Source organism: Crocodylus siamensis, chromosome 12, assembly GCF_052110815.1.
Source record: "Crocodylus siamensis isolate JL-2025a chromosome 12, ASM5211081v1, whole genome shotgun sequence".
Taxonomy (NCBI): Eukaryota; Metazoa; Chordata; order Crocodylia; family Crocodylidae; genus Crocodylus; species Crocodylus siamensis.
The window spans coordinates 7,423,490-7,446,344 of record NC_143406.1 but is presented as its reverse complement, the minus strand read 5'-3'; the positions used below and the strand labels follow the sequence as shown (position 1 = coordinate 7,446,344).

The 22,855-nt window shown below is 47.6% G+C and overlaps 1 protein-coding gene across 4 annotated transcripts in view; it reads right to left on the bottom strand.

Annotated features, from left to right (window-relative positions):
* C1QTNF12 (C1q and TNF related 12) overlaps window positions 1-22,855 on the bottom strand; it is a 36,543-nt gene that overhangs the window by 11,805 nt on the left and 1,883 nt on the right. The window contains exons 2-6 of one of the 4 annotated variants that reach the window (XM_090024509.1): window positions 10,155-10,274; window positions 9,432-9,543; window positions 8,032-8,213; window positions 1,893-2,001; window positions 1,120-1,210 (exon numbers count right to left, since the gene is read on the bottom strand). In XM_090024509.1, coding sequence (XP_089880635.1) covers window positions 1,120-1,210; window positions 1,893-2,001; window positions 8,032-8,213; window positions 9,432-9,543; window positions 10,155-10,274 — 614 coding nt within the window. The remainder of the gene's footprint in view (window positions 1-1,119; window positions 1,211-1,892; window positions 2,002-8,031; window positions 8,214-9,431; window positions 9,544-10,154; window positions 10,275-22,855) is intronic. The other 3 variants (XM_090024510.1, XM_090024511.1, XM_090024513.1) reach the window with 3 other exon arrangements.

The window sequence follows — 22,855 nt, the reverse complement described above, 5'->3', positions numbered from 1 at the left end:
CTTCCTGCCTAAGCGAGGCCGGTGAGCTGGTTTTCAAGCCTTGATAATGCACATCTTAGCCATAGTGAGCCAGCCACACGGTACTAAAGGCAGTATTTTCTATCCAGGGTCTCATCCAGTCAGGCAGTAAAGCTGCTGCTTTGCAAAGGCAAGTGCCAAATATATTACAATGTCCACTTGCCAAATGGATCTGTGCAGAAGCACCCTGTTAAGTTTGCAGTCACATCTTTTATTAGATTTGAGACAAACGTCCCTCCTGGCTTTTTTTCAAATAAGGGTCTGAAACGTTTCTCAGTGAGTTTCATGAAAGCAGCAACAGAGAACAAAGTCCGCATGGAAAGGAACAGGTTCGCCCATCAGGCAGCCCCACGTGGATGGATGTCCTCCCAGATCTCAAGAGGGACCAGGTGCTTTAGGGCTAAGGGGAAGAGTAGTTTCCTTTGCTGGCTCAGCCCAAGGACTCGTGCAAAGGAAATCAATTATAACAGGCGTGGCTGAGCAGCTCAGGGAAGTGGATTCCTGTCGAGGAGGGTTTGAACTAAGGAGTTCTCTGAGGTCATCTCACATCATAATTAGAATAATAAAGCCCGATCCTATTAAAGTGAATTTCAAACTCTGATGGACTTAAATGAGGCCAGGATTTTGTTCAGAGCTTCCTAGCAGTCTCATTCATTAACTAGACAATTACAGCTCACAGCTCTGTGGTGAAGCAGAGAAATATTGTTATTCCCTCCCCGCCACACCATGCAAAGCAGGACCTCGAGCCGGGGGAGTTAAACGATTTGCCTAGATGCAAACCTAGGAAAAACCCAAGGATAAAATGCAGACCACACATAAAGAACATAACTATCAACTTTGGTGGGATGAAGCGGAGGAGTGGATCTGACTTCAGGAAGCCAAGCCCCGAGCCTCCTGCCGAACCTGCACTGTCAGAGCGCAGGTTAGCCTTGAACCCTAATGTCACGAAGGAGGGCCAGAAATAATAGTACGTTCACATCCCACTGCCTCTTATTGAATTCAAAAGCTGTTCAAGGGTCCACCATGTACAGAGGCGATGCAGGGCACTCCGCTAAGCGATAGAGCAAGCAGCTGCCCCATGGTAGCACTGCTGAGACTCACGTGTATCGGTGGCAGAGGGACTCGATGCAGATCAGCACACGGACGTTGTCTCTGGCTCGGAGCTGCACTTTACTCTTCAGCTCACTGTGGTCTTGGAAAAGAAGCAAACCATAAAAATAAACTCACGCTGAAGCACGACATACGATCAACCTGCCCCTCACGGCTCCGTCAGAGAAACACACTTCTGGGGTTTGATTGAAACAGGCCATGTCACGGAGGGCCAAGCGGGAGGAAAAGCACAAAGTGAATACGCCTGCGGGTTCTGAATCACCTTGCCTTTCAGCTCAATTTGCAGCTCTTTCTCCCCTTGTCTCCCCCCACTTTCCTCAATCATTCGCGGAGGGCACGTTTTCCCACACAGAAACGTGTTTGGGAAGGGAATTCAGGGCTCATAACCGAGATTTGTTGATGAAGACACAAAGTTCATGCTGTAGAAGAGAGGCCTCGTGCTGCTCAAATAGCAGATGTATGCTGCAGTTCTCAGAGAGCAGATCCCAAGCACTTCCAAGGCTGCAACATATTCCCGCCGATCGCCTGCCAACAAATTCCAGCTAACAAATGTGAGTCAACACTGTGATCTGTTTATGAACATTTTGCTTTCTGAAGTCAACCAAGAAATTTGTTCACTATGAATAATTCAGCCAGCCCTAACCCTGGCCCAAAAGCCGTTTCAAAGTCCAAGGCAGCAGTCCCTAATAGTAAAGTGTTAAGACAGAGAGCCATAAAGCAGCATCCCTTCATCAGAAGGTGCCATAGCAGAGAGCAACACTCACCAATGTGGACATTGGCTGAAAACTGGTAGATGCCAGACACAGGTGCTGTGAAGCGCCCCGTTGCCAGGTTTAATCCCGATCCCCGGAGGAAGGCTCCTTTGGCCAAAGGCTGTGGAGGAAAGAACAAAAGGCCTTGAACAAATCCCTTGGCAACCTGAACAACAGTATCTCTGCCCATCATGGACAAAACAAGTGAACGTGGATGAGTGAGTGTGTATAGGGAGGTAGGAAAGGTCTCTCCTACCTCCCGGGAAAAAACATCTCATGTGTGGGCTCTTTCTTTGAGTAGATTTAATGCCCATGAAAGGGAACAACTTCACAGCACTGGCCGATATTAGAGACAGAGCATGGCTCGGTGCTCTGCAGCTGCCCCATGCCCTAGTCTACCAATGCACCTTAGTCCTGACTACGGTAGCTCTTTGCTACCCTGGTCCAGCATCCCCCAGTGCTAGTGCATCTCAAGCCTTACCCCCAGCCCCCCTGGCTCTGCCCGTTCTGGGGAGCCTTTTGCTCTGATGCCTTGACTTGCAGCACCCCCACCACACACACTCTCCCAGTCCTGCATCTCCCTAGTCCTCCCAAAGTACTTCAGTCAGTACCAGCCGTGCCCTCGTGCTATTATTACAGTCCTGGCTCTCTGCTGTGCCAAGTTGCGTGTTGGCTTTGCGATGCAGACACAGTGGAGACTATGTTACGGGCCTCCACAGGTTTTCTGCCCACTCCGGGCTTCAGGATGACATGTGTGATTTCTCAACCCTGCACAGTCTTGCTGATCCTTGTATCTATATTTAGCTTCGCTGTCCTCGAAGCATGAATTCTCTTTGAAAACAGCAGGCAAAACTCGGGCAAAGTGACACGCGGCATCTCCCCACGCAAGGAAGCGGTCTCAAGTCAGACTCGCAGCAGATTATCTGACTTAGCCTAATATAAACTCGGCACGGTGTGTTTATTGTTAGCTTTGGCCTGCTCAGTACGGGTTTGGCTAGAGTTAGGGAAAAGCAGGAATAACTTCAATGTGCCAAAAGAGCTTGTTACTCAGAGAGAGAGTCTCTACCGTGAGGGCATTTTGTGCCATGCCAGTCTGTTGGGACAAACACAGCCATAAAATGCTCTTGCAGGGTTCACGCTGCACTGATTTAACACACTGGACAGCACTAGGGGATGTGTAGCTACACACATGCACGCACATACAAATGCACACGTACACGCACACACATACACAACATCTGTTGCAAGGCCAGAATCATGATGCTGTCACTGGCAATCCTGCCTTTTTGCTAAGCTCAGCTGCACCTGAAGCCACCTTCCCCTCTGATGTACACCACCTTCCCCTCTGAAGTACACCACCTTCCCCTCTGATGTACACCACCTTTCCCTCTGATGTACACCACCTTCCCCTCTGATGTACACCACATTTCCATCTGATGATGCATGCAACACACCGCTTTGGAGTCCTGATAGAAATGAATAGTGTGGGGTGTGTGCCTGTATCTTTCCCTCAATAGGCCCACCTCCGACCCAGCGTCACGGGTATGCGTACACCGTCTCCCCGGTGTCCTCAAGGAGGGAGGTTCCCCAAAGCGCCCCTGCTCCTTGCTCACATGCACCAAACCTGGAGACACGGCAGTTCGGGGATGCCTCCTGCGGCTGCTCTCCAGCATGTCAGAGACAGCAGGGTGCCCCTGGAGCAGCTTGACCACCACGTTTCTGGTTTTGCCACACAGGCGTGGGAGCAGGTGGACATGACAAGCAGGCTCAGAAGCCTCCCCCTCTGAGAACGGGGAGTGGATGCACCCTCTCAGAGAGGCCACCGGCTGAGACAGGGACACCGGATCGCTGGATCCCCTCTTGCTATGAGAAGAAAGGAGACATCTGACAAAGGATTTTTGTCTTAAGGCCCTGAAGGAATCTAGAATGTCCTCCCATGCAAAAAAGCCTGGATGTGCCAACTTCCAAGACCAATTTCTTTGGCCTGGCCTTTTAGGAGGGATAAGGACTGCCGATCTCTGGGCATGCTGGTATTTGTCTGCAGGGGCAGGTGTCTGGTAGAAGGGCTGAGCTGACTGAAACATGCAGTTGACTTGGCAATTTTCAACCCTTGGCAGGGCACCCGCAGCCTGCAAGCAAGCTCCTCAGTGTGCTTCTACACTGCAAGGGAAAAAAAATGAGTAAAAATAAGCCTTGGCCTTTATCCAGAATGAGCCAGTTGTAATTCCTAGATCTCAAACGCACTTCACTCTATTATATATACACACACGCACATGTAGACACACAGACATATATATATATGACAGGCAGCTGTTAATATCCTATCTGTATACATGATATACAATAATTCAGGGGTGGCCTACCTGTTGTACATGTGTCACAAGTGACACGGGAGACCTCTGTGTGTGGCACACAGCAGAGCAGTAAAGGGACAGGCGGCAGAGCAGCAGATAGGGCAGAAAGCAGAGCAGGCAGGGGAAGGGGACCAGAGCAGCACTTGGGGAGGGTACGGGGCTAATTAGTGGCATGTCTCCAAACACAGGTTACCTCCCCACCTTCCTGCACACTCTACCCATTGATGGGGGTTGGGGACCTTTCACTGAAGGTTCAAGGTAGGGACGCCCAGAGCTGAGAGCTGACAAACTTATGCATTGATTTAGTTAAACTCTCATTGAATTAAATCAGTGGCATGTCTGCTAAAAAGGTTGGTCCCCATTGCAATAATGTATAAGAGGCACACGAACACACACACACACACACACAAACACGTTTGTAGCAGAGATGGCACTATACACCCATGCACCCACACACACACACAACCACGTGTGTGTGCGTGGGTGCATGGGTGTATAGTCCCACCCCTGCTACAAACTTTTGTCAGCTGTAGTCTACAAGATAAAGGTAGCAGGAGTAAAAAGAGAAGAAGAGCATTGTCTAACTTGATACCAATATAGCTGCCAGGCGTTGACTGTGTTATTCCTGATTTACACCTCTCTAAGGCACAAGAAAACCAGGCCCCACGTGCATAAGCAGAACAGTGCCTGGGAGTTCCTCCATTCCTGTCTCCTTGCAGCAATTAAATTAACAGCAGCAACTTAATTCCAAAACCACCGGCTGAATGTGGAAAGTAATTTCAGGCACCAGTAAATTATCGCTGGTAAAACATTCCTGTTTCTTCATGCCCTGTGTTATTCTTCTGTGAGTGGAAGTCAATAATGCAAAGTGTCAGCTCTGGGAAGGGAGAGGACTCACTGGGCACCGTACTCCAGTAACCCGGCAGCCACGAGAGCTCCCCGCTGGAGTCCCTGCCTGACCCTAGCCCCAGTCATTCCTCTGCTGCAGGGAAACTTCCCCAAGACACTGGCAACCTGCTCTCAGGCAATTTCCACAGGCATCCCCAAGGCAGGTAAATCCCCAGCAAACGCCCAGCCCTCCTTTGCTCTCCAAACACAGGTCACCTCCCCACCTGGCTGCACACTCTACCCGTTGGTGGGGGCTGGGGATCTTTCACTGAAGGTTTAAGGTAGGGACCCCCAAAGCTGAGAGCTGGCAAACTTATGCACTAATTTAGTTAAACTCTCATTGAATTAAATCAGTGAATGCTTGCAATAAAAATCAAGAAGCCAGGCTGTGTGGCAGCCACTGCAATGAATAGGGAGCCCTCTGACCTCCTAGACAGTGTTAACATTCAGCTGCCAGATCTAGAAGTTTAGCTTGACCTCCAAACATCAGAGATACCAGGACTCTTCCTTGGAAAACTCCCAAGGTCTGCTCATCACAGGAAGCACCTGGGCTGCCTCTTAGCCCTGGTGGGTCTGGCATCGCTCCCATCGTGTTCCCTGGACATCAGTCAATCCAGAGATAAAAGCCAGAGTCTCACTGCGCTCTGGAGACAGTGGCCCATCGCAGCTTCCCTGTGCAAAGTCCATTACTCCAAGTGTCCAAGAGGCAAATGCTTGAGGCAGCAGCATGTTTGGACCATGGTGGACCAGGTCAGTGGGAGGGGGAGAAAAACTACCCACTTAATCTCAGATGCTGAAGACACTTGTGAACACAGCTAAAGTAACAGAGAGAAAGACAGGGTGGGAGGTAGGGCAAGGGAATAACTAGCCCAGAAGGAGGGGAATTCACAGGGGAATGAAAGCCCTGCTACTCTTTGGATACATCCCAGGTCCAGATAGTGCAGATGCTGCACTCCAGTGCTCGACACTTTGGGACAGCAAGATCCTGACCCCAAACCCAGTGGAGCCAGTGGAAGTTGTTCCAATGATTTCGGTGAGCTTTGGACCGTGCCCCAAGTCAACGGAAAGGAGTTAGGCTGGTTCCCTCCCTGCTTGCAACTAGCAGGCCCTTTCAGATTTAGCACGGCTGAACCAGAGGTGGAAGATTCACATCCCTTCCCCTGGATGCCCAAGAGGGGATGCTCTTGTCCCACCAGAAGCACCTAGCCTCAAGCAAGCACAGTCTGCTAAAACCAGCACCAGCTAGAACCAGGCCCTTCTTGTCCAAAAGCTAAAATGAAGTTCTGGCACCCAGAGGGACAGGTAACCTGCCAGGCCCTCCCGCCCCAGCGCTGGGGCCAGCAGCAATTAGAAAGGACTGACAGGCATGATAACGAGGCATGGGAAGCATCAGCCCACGCACCGATTGCCAAGATGTCTTTATTCGCATTCTCCCTCCTAATGAGGAGCTCGGGCTCTCTCTCTCTGGCCCTGCCTGCATTTCAAGTACAAACTTGCTCCTGAGACAGCACCTGCAGTGCCGTCTAACCAGGTTGGCACAATGCAGGCAGTGATTCCCTGCCGCGGAGAACCCTGCCCGGCATCTGCAGACAACGTCCCTAGCAACAGCTGCAGATCTGAGGGGTCCCATTAGCTGTGAGACAGCTTTGCAGAGTAAGGCATGCAGAACAGGACCTTTCCAAGACAGGGCTTTGTGCAAATGCCAGAGAAATGCAGCCACTTCTAACTGAGGGCTGCTGGCGATTAGCAAGAGAACTAATTGCCAATTAAAAGATTTTAAATGTCCTCAGTCAGGCTCCGAAAATAACTTTGTAAAAGATGTAGAGCTGCATATCTGTTTCATTGCAGTCTTCAGATCGAGTCTTGCCAACAGAACAAAGATAATTAGCACCTAGATGCCCCTTCCCCATAACAGAACATTAGAATTCAATTTACAAACAGCCTCTAAAGGATGAGCAAGGAGTTAGATAGGTCTTTTACTATCTGAATATTATAGCGTATAACAAGTTCACTTGAACCTTTTAACTCCATTTTATAATCAACCGTAACATTTTTGACAGAAAAATTTCTAACCATCAGAAAGACACGGTCAGCATGTCTGGAACGCCCTTATAATATCAGCGATTTGTCAACCCTTCATCAGCCAATACAAACAGAATTGTAGTATGCAAGGGTCCTCCTAATTGTGGGAGCCACAAATTCATGCCAGGGATCTGGAGACCCCCCTGAGCCAACACTTCGTCCACACACGGAAGTTATTCTGGAATAGGACGATGTGTGTATTTGAAGTGGAAGGGCTAGTCCAGAGTAACCACATGTGCAGACAACCCCTGGTAGCATGAATTGGAAGAAAGATGCCACCATCAGAACTGTGCTGACCATGGTTTGGAGCCAAAAGGTCGCTCTGGCCCCTGTCCTTTCTCTCCAGAGCTGTTAGCTCTCTGATGCTGCCAGCAGATGCTGGAGCTCATTCTGGCTCATTTTGCACCTGTTGGGGTCCAGCGGGAGCACTGTGTGCCTGTGGTTTTGCTAGTATATGAAGCAGAAAGGATTCAGAGTTAAACCCTTGTCCCATTGGAGCAGAGTTTTAGGACTGAGGTCGGCACTGGAGGTTGGCCTGAGATCATCCCACTCTCACTTTCTTGGGAGTCGGGGCAAAACCCCAAATGTCAATGAGTAAAGAACCGAGGCCACACGGGATAAAGTGACGTCACTTTCCCCAACAACGAGTGCCATATTCCCAGCAGCCAAACTCCATATGAGACATGGGCTCCCAGGACCCTTTCAGGAGAAATCCTGATCTACAGGTCTACACGGGAGCTCTGCAAGCAAAAGCCATCCTATAAAAGACCCAAAGACGACTGCTGTTCTCCAGGCCAGCGCAAGCCCAGATCACGACACCCGCTCACCGACTGGAAGTTTTGAAGCTCCACCAAGGTCTTCTTGTCCACAACGACCTGCCCTTTCAGCTTGCAGTGAAACGCTTCCTCCACCCGTTTGTGCGGCGAGATCTCCTCCAGGGACAGCAGCAGTGGGGGCAGTTGGCTGGGGTGAGCCGAGACTGCCAGAGATGCCCGCCGTTCGATGGCTTCTGAAAAGAAAAGAAATCGTATAGGCCACCATCTTGGACTTGAACTAAATCAACTAGATGGGAGTCATTTGTACACCAGCAGCCCATAGTAGTCAAATACAAGTGCAACGCCTCCACGGTGTTATCTATCAACTCCTTCCTTAAAATGCTGCTTGGCCGTGACGCATCCCCAAAAAATTCACAATGGACAGAGAATGGGTGTGCTCAGACCACAGTCTCACATGAGGTCATTGTTTCTGTCTGTCTCTTTGTGTCCTGTAGTTGCCTCTCTTCTTATACTTCAATTGCAAGCTATTTGGGGCAACAACCACCAGTTTGTTCGGTGTCTGCTCAGTGTCTAGGACAGTAGGCTTCCAGTCCCATGACTGACTCTCCTAGGCACTACTGTAAGACAAATAATGACTAATAAAAGACCACACAGCATCCCTAATCAAGCCGGTCTGAGTAGACCAAGCCCATTTTCTACTCCACCCTTCCCCTCCCACCGCTCCTCTGGAAAAAGAGCATTTCAGTTTAACAGATCCCACATTTTGGAAAGCTGCTCTCCACACGCTGTCTAACATCATCCTTCGCTTAACTCACTGTAGCCAACAATCCTGATTTTAGCCCGTTTCACAGTAGGGTTCCCTACTCCCCCACCCCTGACAGTCCACTTCCTATGAATCTCAGCTTCCTTTTTTTCAATAATTCCTCCTAGGACAGAGGGAAAAAAAACTTTAACATGGTCCCCAGGTGCACCCCACAGGCTCAACATCCAGAAGATAAGCAAGCATCCCCCACTGACTCTTTCTACCCTTGTCTTAATTGTTAAGTCAATTAAGTCTCTTGATTTTGCAAGGCCAGATTCATGAGATGCATAGATGCTTGGGTCGGACCCCCATCGAGTCCGACATGGGATGTTGTCACTGGCAATCCTGTTAATGCCATTTTACTAAGCTCAGCTGCACCTGAAGCCACATTTCCCTCTAATATCATGGGTGGGAAGGAAGGAGAAGATTAACGCACTTAGGCCCAGAGCCTGGAAATTTCTGGCCTGCCAGCTGATCTCCACAAACCCAGAGCCCCACTGGCTTTGTGAACTCAAGTCAGTGGGATTTAAGGACATACAACATAAGCACTTTGCTGCACTGTAATGAAGGTGCTCCTGCCATGAAACTTGGCCGTAGGTGCCATATCTGAGAAGGATGTGGGGAGATGTGTAGCTCCAAGAGTTTTTACCTTTTAATATCTCCTTAAACTCCTGCATCAGGACTTCCCGGGTGATTTCAGCTCCCGGTGCACCTGGAGGTCCCTGGGGTCCTGGTGGTCCTGGGGGTCCAACAAGGCCACGCTGGGGAAGGAGCCAAAAGAAAACAGTGAGAATCAGACCCCACCGTCTGCACTGATGGCCATCTTGAACAAAGTGAGTTAGGCGCAACTCAGGAGAACATCAATGGGGGAACACAGAGGCAGGGCAGGAAGGTGAAATACCTACTGTGTACTCCTAGAAATGGTCACCATGTGTGACTTGGGCCCTAAACTGATTATTAGCCTTTAAGAAGCTTAGAACTTGGTTTAACCGAAGACACCTTTGTACTTTAGTATTATCAGTTAAGGAGAAAAACTCAATAGAAGAAATGGCTGCTTTTTTCAATACTTGTCAACAGCAGTAGAATCTAAAAACACCCACTTTATTAGACAGCCTTTATGCACAAGCACGCACCGCTTCATACATGCACACGTACCTCATTCTCCATTTATATAGCACATTTTCTCACAAAGTTTCCTCAGATGCTTTACAAACTATATATGCACACAGCACAGCAAAAAATGCAGCCCTCCCTGGGGTGGGAAGGCACCGAGTCACCCACAAAGCACCTTCTGCAATACCAACAGGAGAGAAAAGTGTCGCCCGGGACATAGATATTCAGTAGCTGGCATCACAGTCTAGTGGTAACCTACTAATTTCTTGTCTTTCCCTTTGCATCTCCTTTTGGAGGTGTTGCCATCATCCGGGCGGTGTACGAATGAGATCCAGGTGCGCCGTGGATCTGTGATTCGAGGGTCCGGAGAGTCTAGAATCTAAAGAGAAACAAGAAGACAAAAGGGACGTCATTGCGTCTCTTTGGCCACGGGCAAGTATCCCAACCTTGGGTACAGAAGGCTGGCGCTCCCGGCTCTTGCCACTGTCTGGGCATCTCTCAGATGAACCTCTGCAGCAGAACGGATCTGAACCGGACCCCTCCATCCAAAACACACTGACCGCCGAGGGACACGCGCTTCGGAGATGGCAAGTTCCAGCACAGCCTCCAATGAAGATCAGTTGGGATTGGGATCCGGGGTGTGGAAGGGTAGTTTGTGTCACGTAAGGACATGGAGAGTGACTGTGGAGGTCAGAGCAGTCATCCTCTGTATAGGAAGACAGGGCTCTGAACTACAGGAATTAAACCCTATCTTGCAGGCCGCAGCCTGCGGCAGGCTTGGGTTGCTATGTTATTTAATAGTCAAGCACAAGCTTCTCCTGCTTCAACACAAAGACTACCACAAAGGGACAGAGTCGTGAGGTTCAATGGGTAGGGCAACTGGGCAAAGTCACATGGACCCGAGTGAGCATCTGTCCCAGAGAATGCTAGCGCTACAAGTTAAACATTATACTATCTAGTGCTTTCCTTTTGAGGCTGAGCCACTGCCCTTTGCATTTACCGGGCATTACATGGACAACAGTGGGTACTCTTTGCACCACTGGGAGCCAAGGTCTAAGCTAGAAACCTGTCCTTTTCCAAGTCATCAGCTGCTTCAGTGGGCCACACACCATCTGTTCTCTTATTCCTGGTCCCACATATCTCCTTGTCTTGGCTGCCCAACAGTCCAGCTTCAAAGGGCAGTGGAGAAGAGCTGGGGTAAGGCCTAACATGCTGCCTAGTGGTCATATCCCTGTGCTGGGAAGTCAGAGACACAAGTTCAAATGCCGTCTGCGTGAAGGTTTTCCACAAACCCAAATCTCCTGCTTCCTGGGCAGCTGTCCTAACCATGCAGCTGCTGCAGCTCATACGTCCACATCACACGGATAATGGAAGTCAAGCTGCACCAGGCCAAAAAGGCCACTTGTACATATTGATCATTTCCATAACTAAATGAAAGCTAACAAATGTTGGACCCAAGTGTTGATACCTTCAGTGCCTACCACAGTGTGGTCCTGGCTATCACTGGAGTTGCAGCGTGCCACCGTGATATAAATATGAGCGGCATGTCTATGCCCCTTCTGTGCTATGCCCAACCAGGGAAACACTTCGCATGCACTATGCTGTCTTCCTGGCCACCAGTTGTGCCCAAACAGTTCACTCGTGCCTACAGGTCTCCCCTAAGCAAAGGTTGCTTAACTGAGCAGTAGTATCTATATGGAAATATCTATTGTGGTACGCACAAGCTCAAACATAGGCATGCTGGCATGCACAAACACATCCATCTATATGTCTTACATGCATGTGTGCATGCACATGCACTTCATGCTTCTGCAGACACATACAGACCACACATGCCAATCCCAAAGCAAGAGGTGCTACTGCTTCACTTGTAATCAAAGGGAAGTTTTACTGGACGAGACACAAGGAGATCTCCTGAAACTTTCTAAAAAGCACCAATATGGGCTAGGCTTGGCCACCTGCCAGGCAAACAGTCAGCTGAGATCTATAAAAAGCCCAAAGGTTACGGCTGGAGTGAGCGACTTGACCCGCATTTCTACTGGAGTTGTACAAGCCCATTTGTTTTGCTTAACCGCACTGAGCCAAAGATGGCCTTGATGCATTGAAGGCAGAGAGAAAACAACCGTGCAGAGCAGGGACAGCACACAGCCAGCTGTGCCGCTTCGCCCTCCTTGTTAGGCTGGGAAACTGCAGCAGCGAGAAGATCATGGAGGTCAGAAATATGCAAACAGTTTGCAGTTTCCACCTGGTGATCAAGCAGAATATTTGTGGCTTCACCTGCCTGACAAGTTAACACATTCATGGGAAACCTCTGCTACTGTCCCCCACCGACAACCACCCTGCTCACCCACCTGCATTCCTTCAGGAGCGAAAAGGCTGGATTCAAAGAGATACCATGAGACTGACAGCTTGACCATGAGATGACTAGGGCCTGAAATGTCTTCCAAGTTTTAAGTGTCAGGTACATGTATACATCGCTGTCATGGAGAAACCTTCCTGTTCTGGCAGGATCTATACCTTTGCAGTAAGCAGCTGGCATTTGATTATCCAGTGCTGTTCCAGCTCCCTGCTTCCCCCCTGCTATTTATAACTGTGCAAAAGGAGCGTGTGGTTGGCGTAATAATGTTACCATGCTTGTCAGCAGCATTGTTCAGGCACCTGGCTTGGGCATTAATATCAATGCAAGAAGCAAAGAAAAGAGTGTAAGGCTATCAGTTCAGTCTGACTTCCTTTAACAGGATGACTACCAGTAAGACTGCCATCCATCAGCTTTGCCAACGTGAATTTTCTCAGAACCACTGTAAGCAGGATTTGTTATCCCCAGATGGGGAAAATGAGGTTTGCATCATACACTTCATTCTCTTTTTACATTGTGCACAGGTGTGTGCGTGCACACATGCACGCACTTATGGGGAGAGGTAGAACACCAGTTCAAAAAAGGAGCTAAGACAATGCCATGGACATGTGAATGGGTATATCTCCTATGCACTGCTTGTCTGGGCGCTCCCCTGAGATTTTGTCTCAACGTCCTTCCCCTCCCTAATAGGACAGACTCTAACATGGCTTTGGAAGTGCTGTATTAGCTTGCCTGGACTTGAATATGCAAGGGGGATGGTGAATTAGAGCCAGGACTTCACTATGAGCCAGGCTGTGACCATACCACATTGCACTAGAAGAGTTGTGGACATAAGGCTCCTGGCCTGCTGTACAACGATGCTCTAACTACATATATATACAGTGAACCTACTGAGAAGGTGCTCAGCTATCTTCTCATTGCAAGATCTGGCATACCATGGTTGGCTGTACGGCGGGTGATGGGAGGTGGAAACTAGGCCATGGATTCGATCCCCTTATATAGATTCCATTAGCCCATGTCATTAATTAAAAGAACAACAAAAACTACAAATCAAACACCTGCCAGGGAAAGACCCAAGAGAGGCAGCCATGGAGAAGGCAGTCCTTCTGTATGGGCACACAATAGATGCACCTTGGGAAGTGTAAACTCCTTGTCATGACCTAAGAGGATTCATCTTGAATACACCTGAACCCAGTTAAACCACCTACTGCCAGTCCCACTTCTGGATCTCATTAAGGCCATCCAGAATGCGTAGCTTTTTTCTGGAGGGTTTTACAATTTGGATCCGTGCTGTACTGGAAGCTGGATTAATAGTCCCAAATTCATCTCAGAAAGGCTTTCAGCCACAGCCCTCAGATCATCACACCTGCTGGCTGTTGTTCATCTGAGCTGGGACTGAAGTTTCAGCTCCAAGGAGAAGGGTAAGCCCCGTGGGCCCTTTTGTCATCAGCTATCTGCCCCGTCAAGGCCAACTGAGCGTCAGCCATCGAGGTACCAATCCATTCACACAGCCGGCTGCAAAATTCCCATTGCAGGGAGGAGAAGACAACACGAGCCCTTCTCCAACTCGAATCGTCTCTGCCCTCGTCAGAATGAACTGTCAAGCCCAGAGCTTAATGAATCATGCCTCAAAATTTAGACTCATTACTGAAAGAGCTGGGGAGAGGAAATACTAGAATGAACACATCAAGTCTGAAAAAATGCCTATTGTCAAGCCTTGGAAATCATCCAAGGAGCATGTGGTTTTGCTTCCCCAAGCAAGGTGGGGCGGGTATGGATTGAGACATTCAAACAGGAAGCCAGTAAAACACAGCAGTGAATTTAATAGGTATTTGACAAGATTCCTAGACCACTAAAAGTCCATTTGAGTTGGAAACTAGTGAGCAACAATTTATGTAGCAGCAGGTCAGACAAACTCACGTGGCTCAGGAAGGATACAAAATGAAAACTGGGAAAAGCAGGGAGAGGAAAAGGAGCCGTTACTGATAATTCAAAGTTTAAGCATTCTGCTTTAAAAATCTCTCTTTAGTCTCCATCTGCTAAGCACTGCGTACATGTGCCATGCTATACATATGCAGTACTGCCACTGCTCAAAAAGTTCCAGCTTTACCCAAGGAATCAGGACTCGTGGTAGAGGTGATATCTTTTATTAGACCAACTAGATTTTTGCAAAAAAAAAATCTTTAGTTGCAAGCTTTTAGGCACAAACATCCTTCTTCAGGCATCGGAGAAAAGGTTGTAAAAGTTCTCCTGGATAAAAACGAAAGGTCATATTTCATAGGAAAGTTGAACAAATAGATACAGTCACCTTGGTAGTGGCAGTGTTCTTGCTCCACCAGGGAAAAAGCCAGACAACGACACAGTGGCCAAATGTTGCCAAATGCAACTATGCAGTGGCTAGCTAAAGCAATTAGCTGGGCGTTGATCACCCTGTGCACTATTTTAATTATATTGTATGCAACTGCCCAACATGCATAGGGCACCTTCAGCAGTCCGAAGTATCCAAAACACTTTGTCAACTCCATGCATTTATAGAGAGTTGATTCACAATTAGAAAGCAGTCATGGTTGAGGTAGAAAAAGGCAGGTAACTGGAAGACAAGCCACAGCACAGCAGCAGCAGAGGATGGAGGCAAAGGCTGGGAGTTTTTGGCCAAGGATACCAAGGCAAACCTTTTCTTTTGCATCCACCTTAAAAAGAGAAGACCACAGCTTGCACGATCTTTGCTTGCAAGATGTGTGCAGAGCCAAAGTGGTCTGGAGCCAAATTATCTCCCTCAGAAGTCTGAGAGAGCCTGATGGACGTCCAGATTGCAGTTAGAAAGAATGGCAGCGTTTCCGACCTGATGCACAGCCCAAAAAACCCACCCTCTCTGGCACAAGTCCAGGCACACGAACACAGGGCAATGCAGCAATACATTGATTACAGATAGATATGACCACAACTATTTTATTTCAGCAGCATGAGTCAATAGATGGTTTTCAAATGGATAGACAGCAAGCAATCCAAAGTGTTCTCTGCATCTGGCAGCGTGGCGGGGGGGTGTTAAATTTGAGTCTCAGAAAACTTGAAGTTAATCTCAGGTGATTTTCTGTTCAGGCATGACTCACGGGCAGAATTCACTCCCCAGAATTGCTCTATCCAGGCACCCCTTCCCTCCAGGTAACTGGTATCTACAGAATAAGCCAGCATGAGGGTATCCCAAATAATTTTTCCAAATTGTTGATACATTCCACTATAATTAAGTAATTAGTGTCAGAATTACGGCTGTCAGGTACACTCCCTTAATAGCTCAGATTCAGCAAACATCTCTAAAACAAGAGCAAAGGGTAACATCTCACAGGAACTCAAAAAAAATAAAAAAAAATAAAAAAACTAAGCCGCTGTTTCTGTTCAGAAATATCCCTGAGCAGAGTTTGATTTTTGTAACTTGGTCTGCAGTCAGCTGCAGGCTGCATTTTAGCCTATGTGGTCTTAGTAACTTATTTATTTCAGCTCTGTCTTTGACTCTTTGGTAGTCTTTATTCATGGTGGTTTGCAGTCTCCAAGTAGCCCAAGAAATTCAGATACCAAAATGCCAAAAATGAGAATTGGACACTCAAGTTTCTTTGGCTCTTGTGAAAATAGGATGAAGGACATTAAAGAGGTGGCCTCTGGAAGGCTTCGGATGCAAGTCCTTTTCACCGGCAGCTGCTGGCGTAAACACGTCTGTGAAAATCGAGGTGAACAAAAACCCCGGAGGGGTCAAGCTGCAAAGGTATGAGGCAGATCCTGCCCAAAGTTTGGAGCAGCATTTGCAACAGAACGTGTGGTTCAGCTTCTTCTGAGCACAGAGGTCAAAAATCTGCATTTAACTTTCAGGAAAAAGCAAAAAGGTTCAGAGCTGAGATTTCAGGTTGTGTTTTGTTCTCTGACACTGAGCGAAGGCGCACGTTGCCCTAAGTCATGCTCTGCTATCTTGTATGCATGAATTTTCTGGGAGCTTAAGTCTCCCTATTAATGAACTGGCAGGTGTCTTCATACAGCTTGGCCGAGCCAAGCAGGTGCTGTTCTCCCGCAGAAGGAAGCGAGGTTGGAGGGTCTGCGGTAAAGCCACAGTGCAGCTCGCAAAGCAGGTGGAAATGATCCCAGGTGGAGCAGGGAATAAAGCAAGAGAACAACTGGATTCCAGAGGAGAGGAAAGCAAAATGCCTTGGGCCCCAGTGGAAACAGCTGGCTCACGCGGGAGGACTCAGCAATGTTGCCCAGTGGGCTGCACAAATAAATAGGCTCAGAACCTAATGAGCTGGGCAAAGGAGTCAGGGCCCGATTCAAAGGCTCGCTTTGGTTTCATTGGGCTGTGAAATGGGCATACAGCCCTCTCCCTGCTTAAATTATTGGGAAGCAGGCAGGCTGGGGGCTAGAGCCAGCAGAGCCCTGGGCAGAGCTGACCTATTTAGTGTGAAGATGGCTCCCTTTGCAGCAGCCAAGGCTCAGCTTGGTAGAAGCAAACCAAAACGAAAAAAAAAAAAGTGGCACATCCCTGCAAAATAAAGGACAAAGAAATCCTCTTGCAGCTCAACACAATCGCTCCTGTGGCTTCCTTAAATTACAAATCCCTCTGCAAGGCAGCCATGGCTCTCCCCGATCTCTCCAGAGCAAGCATGATTGACGGTTAAAATGAATGTTCCATCCTTGTGGTATTATTATTTAATTACTATGGCATGCACAAGCAATCCCAGGAATAAGCATGCAAGCCTCTCTATTTTTCTTGGCAGAGGCAGGCTCCAGCAGCACAGCGTGCTTGCAGCCAACTCAGGTATCGCCAGGACTGAGCGCAGTCCCAGGCACCCGGCACAGCCGGAGATGGGTCCCCTCCATCGGCGTTTGCTGTTCCTTAGTGCGGAGGTCCCCGGTTGGAGTGGGTAGGAGTTTTTCGTGTCGACTGATGAGACCAGGCTTGGGTTCACGGACCTGATCCAAAGGCCACTGACATCAGTCTGGCTCTTTCCGTTGACTTTGAATGGATGTTAGAACTGGCATTTTAACATTGCCTTCAAGCCTAAGCATTTCTGCTCGCGCATAAGAGTCAGCTTGCAACACTGACAAGAAGCTCCAGCCCCAGAACGTCTCTAATGGCAGATAAGAAACTGGCTGGGCTGTAATTGAGCTGTTGAGCGCAGACAGACCTTGTGGTTCCCTCTGGCTCCCCAGCTCCCAGACGAACACAGCGTGTGCTGCCCAGAGGCACCACAGAGGGTCTGGCCTGGACTCCCCTGTCATGCAATGAACTGCTGATATTACTGTCGTATCAAACAGAAGAGTCTGGAGCCTGAGAAATGTTTGAACTCTTCTGAAGTTCAAGGGTGCGGGATCTGAGAGTCGGTTCAAGCCCATCTCACTCTCGAACCAAAAAGTTGCCGGCCAACGTAGGGCTGGGCTGAGCGAAATGAGAAATGAAGAAAACCAGCGTTGCATTCATTAGACTTTCGCAAATGAGGCTTAAAACGTTTTTCCCTCCTGATCATCTCCAGCACCAGTAGTAGCACAAGTGAGGATTTGGGGAGGCAGAGCAAGAGATTTTGCATTGAGACAGTGCCCCTTCAGCTTTCTCCAATAAACTTGCGCGTCTCTGAGACGTTGCTACGATGCACATGGGCCTAACTGCGTCTGTTCTTTGGCTCCTATTTATGACATCCTGAGCTTTGCTCTGTGAGTCCCCAGATCACTGGACACTTGTTATTTTGCATCATCACTCTTATACTAAATTGGAGAATGTTTAACAAATTTTCTTTTTTTTTTTTACTAATTTTTGACTAGACGCAAATTGGAGCCAATCATCATTCTCTCACTTGCACTCAGTTCTGCAGCAGCCCAGCAATGGGCATCCATAGTGTGGCTCCTAATTTACACCAGACAGCATCAGCAGCCCCAATATATAATTAGTAACAAATGACTAACTCCGGTAACATATTTTGCTTGGAACCAGTTAAAAATGACATGTCACTCTTTTTTTAGCATGGAATATCCCTTCTCAGCTACTAATAACTTATGGTTACACACACACTTGGTTATTAATGAGATGTAAAACCAAGGTCCTGACCACTTGTATTTTTTAGGATCTCCTGGGAGATGTCACTAGAGAGGAGGTGTTAAGCCTTGTGTCCTAGCCAAATCCTAACTGGAATTTCTGTTGAAAACCTGCTAATGCCTTGCACCGGAAGAATTACTCTTCACTTTCCAATTTAAATACCCTTGGGTAGCTCAGAAGGATGCCCTGACTCCAGTAGGCCTTCACCTCCACACTGAATCCCTCTGAAATCACTGGGGCGCCTCACTTTTTTCAGGGTGGAAAGGAGATAGCAGAAGTGATCTCTGGGGATAGATAGCTGCACTGCAGTGGCAAGTGATGAGATCCCATCCAGGACAGAAAACCCACACTCGGAGAAAGGGACTAGTAGACGACACGCATAAAATGACACGGCACAGTCCAAGCAGCAGTCATCTGGAAAATAAATGCACCATGTGAATTCAAGAAAATCTTCTAAACTGCTTGCAGACCAAGAGACTACATTCACTGAATTGTCGTTTAGTCTTTATGAATTATTAGCTGATGTCTGATGAAGACACTGCTATTCCAGGCTGACCATGAAGGGGTGATATGAAACACATATCCTCTCCTTTCTCAGGACAGCAGCTCTGGAATGGATAGTATTTGGCAAAAAGATGCAGAAGACCGAACAGTAAATGGTGGGCCATATGCACTTGCGGTGGTTGGGTCTATGAAAGCCCAACTGGGGTTTTGTCATAAAAAGACTCCTCCAGGTTCTCGTTCTCAACTGATTAACACATATCTATGGCACCAGAAGAGATTTGTGTCCTTGGGATGGGTCGGAGCATTTTGTGCTTCTCAGATGAACTTCCAATTGAAGAAGAAGCAGGAAAAAAAATACACGCTCAGATCCTTGCATTAAAGTAAAGCCCTTAACTGAGCTGGGAGATTGTAGGGAAGGAGGGAGAAACGTGGGGTGGGGGGGAGGTGAGAGAAGGATTAATTGCTTGGCAATAGGATCAAGCACATTAATCCTCTTCTGGCTGCCAACTCAAATCTAGCCCAGATCAACACTGATCAAAAAGTTATTGTTCAATGCCTGTTTAGACATCATCAGGTTAGTTTCCCTGGCAGACAAATGCATGCTGCTGACTCCTCCTGGGTGTAACACCCTACCTTTGAATGGGTCATTGGCAGCAAGGAATGGACCCGAGATCTCTGTTGCTTGAGGCACAGGCCTCATCTACCTGAGCTAAGACAACCAACTCCACGAACCAAACATACAGCAGGAACATCAGCCCCTATCTACAAGTCAGCCATCATCAGGAAGGGTCAAAGCACGATGTCAAGGGGTTATGTGGCAAACTCAGCAATGAACCAAAGGACTGAGTAAGATGCAGAGGTCAAATGCCCGTCCAGTTGATGGAAGAGGTCCCTGCAGACCAGGCTTGGAGGATGCAGACCTGAGACTGTTCTGTGATTAAAGCTCATGACAGGTGTCAAACTGACAGTCGTGGAAACTTGCCTCTTCTGTGTCTCAACAGAAGATTATTTACCAACCCAGAATCACTTTGTAGCTGAAAACATTTGATTCATTTTGCATGAAAGGAAATATTCAAGAGGAAAAAAAGGGAAGTAAATCATCACTCCCATGCACACCAAGTTGCCCCACTCTCTTGAGATGAACAGACAAACAACAAGGATGGACTTGGCTCACAATGAGCACTGAGGTTAACACGGTTATTCTCCAGCCCTTTTGATCCCCCAAGGCTGTGCTCAGAAAGGGAAAAGCAGCAGTGCATGCGGAGGATGTGGGAACCAAACCATAATTGTAGACAAGTGTCCCAGAACCTCAACATCAATTTATCCTGTCCTTGTCTTGGAACATCCATGTTTGTACTAAAGATGAGGACCCTCTTCATGTGCTGGAAAAGCCAGCTGCTTTAAAAGTGATGCAATGAGAGGAAAATATTGGAGGTATGATGCATAGTATTTCCTTAAAGATAACAGGAGATTGAAACCTCAGTGGCTCTGTTTTTCTCAGAGGCCCTACCAGGTAGCTCCTACATTGCTCACATCAGCAGGAGCTCACTCAGCCCCTGTTTGAAAGGGTAGAAGTGCGTCCTTCCTATGTGAAAAATTGCTGATCCTTGTGATTTCATAAGCCTACCCATTCTCCACTTGGTCGCTGAGCTTTTAAGGGTTGACAAAGCCTTAATTTGTATTGCAAAAGGCTGGAAGAATAGAAGGAAAGGTTTTTAAGATATATAAATCAGCAAATCTAACTCCATCTTTGTGAGAGCCGTTCTAGCCAGTGATTAAGCTAAATGGGTAAGATCTGAAAGCACAAGTTTCTGATTTCCGTCCCCCTGCATGAGATGTAGATGTCATCATCATCATCATCAAGAATAGGTAGAAGGATAACTGAAGAGAAAATGATTTCAATATATTGAATGACCTAATAGAAAAAAATCCTGCAGTCTTTCACACCACAGCCCGATCTCCTCTTCCCTCCAATTGGCTAAGGAGGGCCGTTGCCTTTTCAAACCGTGTCAGTTACTATTCGTTGTATGATACGAATTACGGGTAATGTACAAACCACTAATTTCTGGCTACTCCGCTGCCACATCTGGTATTTTATAAGACATTTAAGCAGTTTTCTTTCAACACTCAGTTGCTCTAGACCAAAAGGAAGCACAAGGGCCTTGTTTCTTCATTTTGATGTAGTCTAGTGAGTGGGAGGGAGATGCGGGCAATCTCCGCACTTTCATGGCTGAGAGGAGAAGAAGAGGGGGCAGCATATATGTAAATCCTCCATTAAAAGTAACATCTCCTTTGTGATCAACCACTCCCAGGCAACCATCAGACCACATAGGCAGATTTGAATGAAAGCATTGGTGATTTAACCCTATTTTAAAAATATTTTAATCTAACAGACACTTACTTCTAACCACACCAAGCTGCCCATGCATAAAAATAGATAAAATTGTGCTTGGCTGCTGAATTCACACTCATTAACTTAAACACATTTCATTCAGTAAGAGGTGGACGTACTTATCTCTACCACACTGTAGAGCTTGCAAAGCAGTTTGCAGCCTCAAGATCAGGTATAAACCCCACAGCGATGTAAAACCACGCATTCAGAATATGATAGGGTCAATGACCCAAGTGGACACATAAAATTGAGTTAATCTGTTGCCTTGGGATTTCTCAAAGGAGACCTTAAAAACTCCAGCCCTTTATTGGGCCCATGGCAACTTAATTGCCTTCCTTGCGGTGCTTGACCAAAGTGCTTGTTGTGGTGTACACTGTTCAAAGGCCGTTGTCCACCCCAGAGACAGTTGCAGCTCCATGGTGCTGTACGTTTATAATTTGGATAAAACCCCTTGGCTTGAAAAGTGCTATATAAATATAAAATACAACACACACTCATCCATGGCCTGTCATCCGTGATATCTTTAGAAGCATTCCTAGAAAAATCAGCTCAAGATGCAAAATTTGGAACTGGATCTCAAACATCCCCAGCACTCAAAAGTGTTTGTGTCTAGAGTTGGGTTGATCCCCCCCCCCCTTTACTTGATAGAAACTCTTTTCACTGGACTATTAGCCTCTCTGAGTAGCCAAACGTTTGCTGTGCATTTTGCAAGGTAAAACAACTCAATGTGGGGGAAGCTGCAGCTTCTGAAGTATGTTATTTTATACATCCACTGCCCTTAAACAGCAAAGCGGCTTCTAGCAATAATATGTCCATTTAAACCTGGACTAGATTTTTTTTCCCCTGCTGGCATTGAAATAAGGACAGGTGCCAATGAGGGCCAGATACATTGCTCACTGGGCCACATTCGTTCCTAGATGGACTGCAGCAGCTACGCCTGGGATGGATTTGGCTCAGTGTGCATAAGGAGAATGAAATGCTTAAAGAGGCAACAGGGAGAAGGGACTGAGATCAGAAGCCGGAGCCCCTCAAGAATGTGCCCAGTAACACAGTCTGTCATGACAAAGCCCACAAACAGCACAAGGTTAACAGAAGAGATGCTGCCTACGCTCCCCTTAATGACCATTTAAGAGCAGCCGCCAGCTTTTTAATATAGAGGACAGATTCCCAGACTTGCCCAACCTTAACCAATTACTCTCACAATGGCTTTGAATAGGAGATTGAGAATGTCAGCCCAATTGTTCTAATTTGCCTTCCCGGCCGTGCCCCAATTTTTGACAGGTTTGTTCCTCCATTGCTATAGCGACTGCCGTCCCCAATGCCCATGATCAAAGGCATTGCATTTTAGAGGTCATCTACATTTGAAATAAGGGACATTTTCGTGTGTGAGAAACGGCCAAAAAGGGACTGTGCGATGGAGGAGGTTACTCATCCTGTCTCGCTGCGGCACTCAGTCCTCTTTCATTCTTTCCAGCTTGTCATCCCAGCAGCAACTTATAAATTTGCTCCCCCCTCCCCATCCCAGATGCACACAATGGGAGTCTTCAGTGGCTTCATTTTAAAGGGCTCCAGACAACTGCTCTGCAGCTTTTTGCAAACTTCAGGCTGTGACGATTCTCCCTGATGCCAGACTAGAGA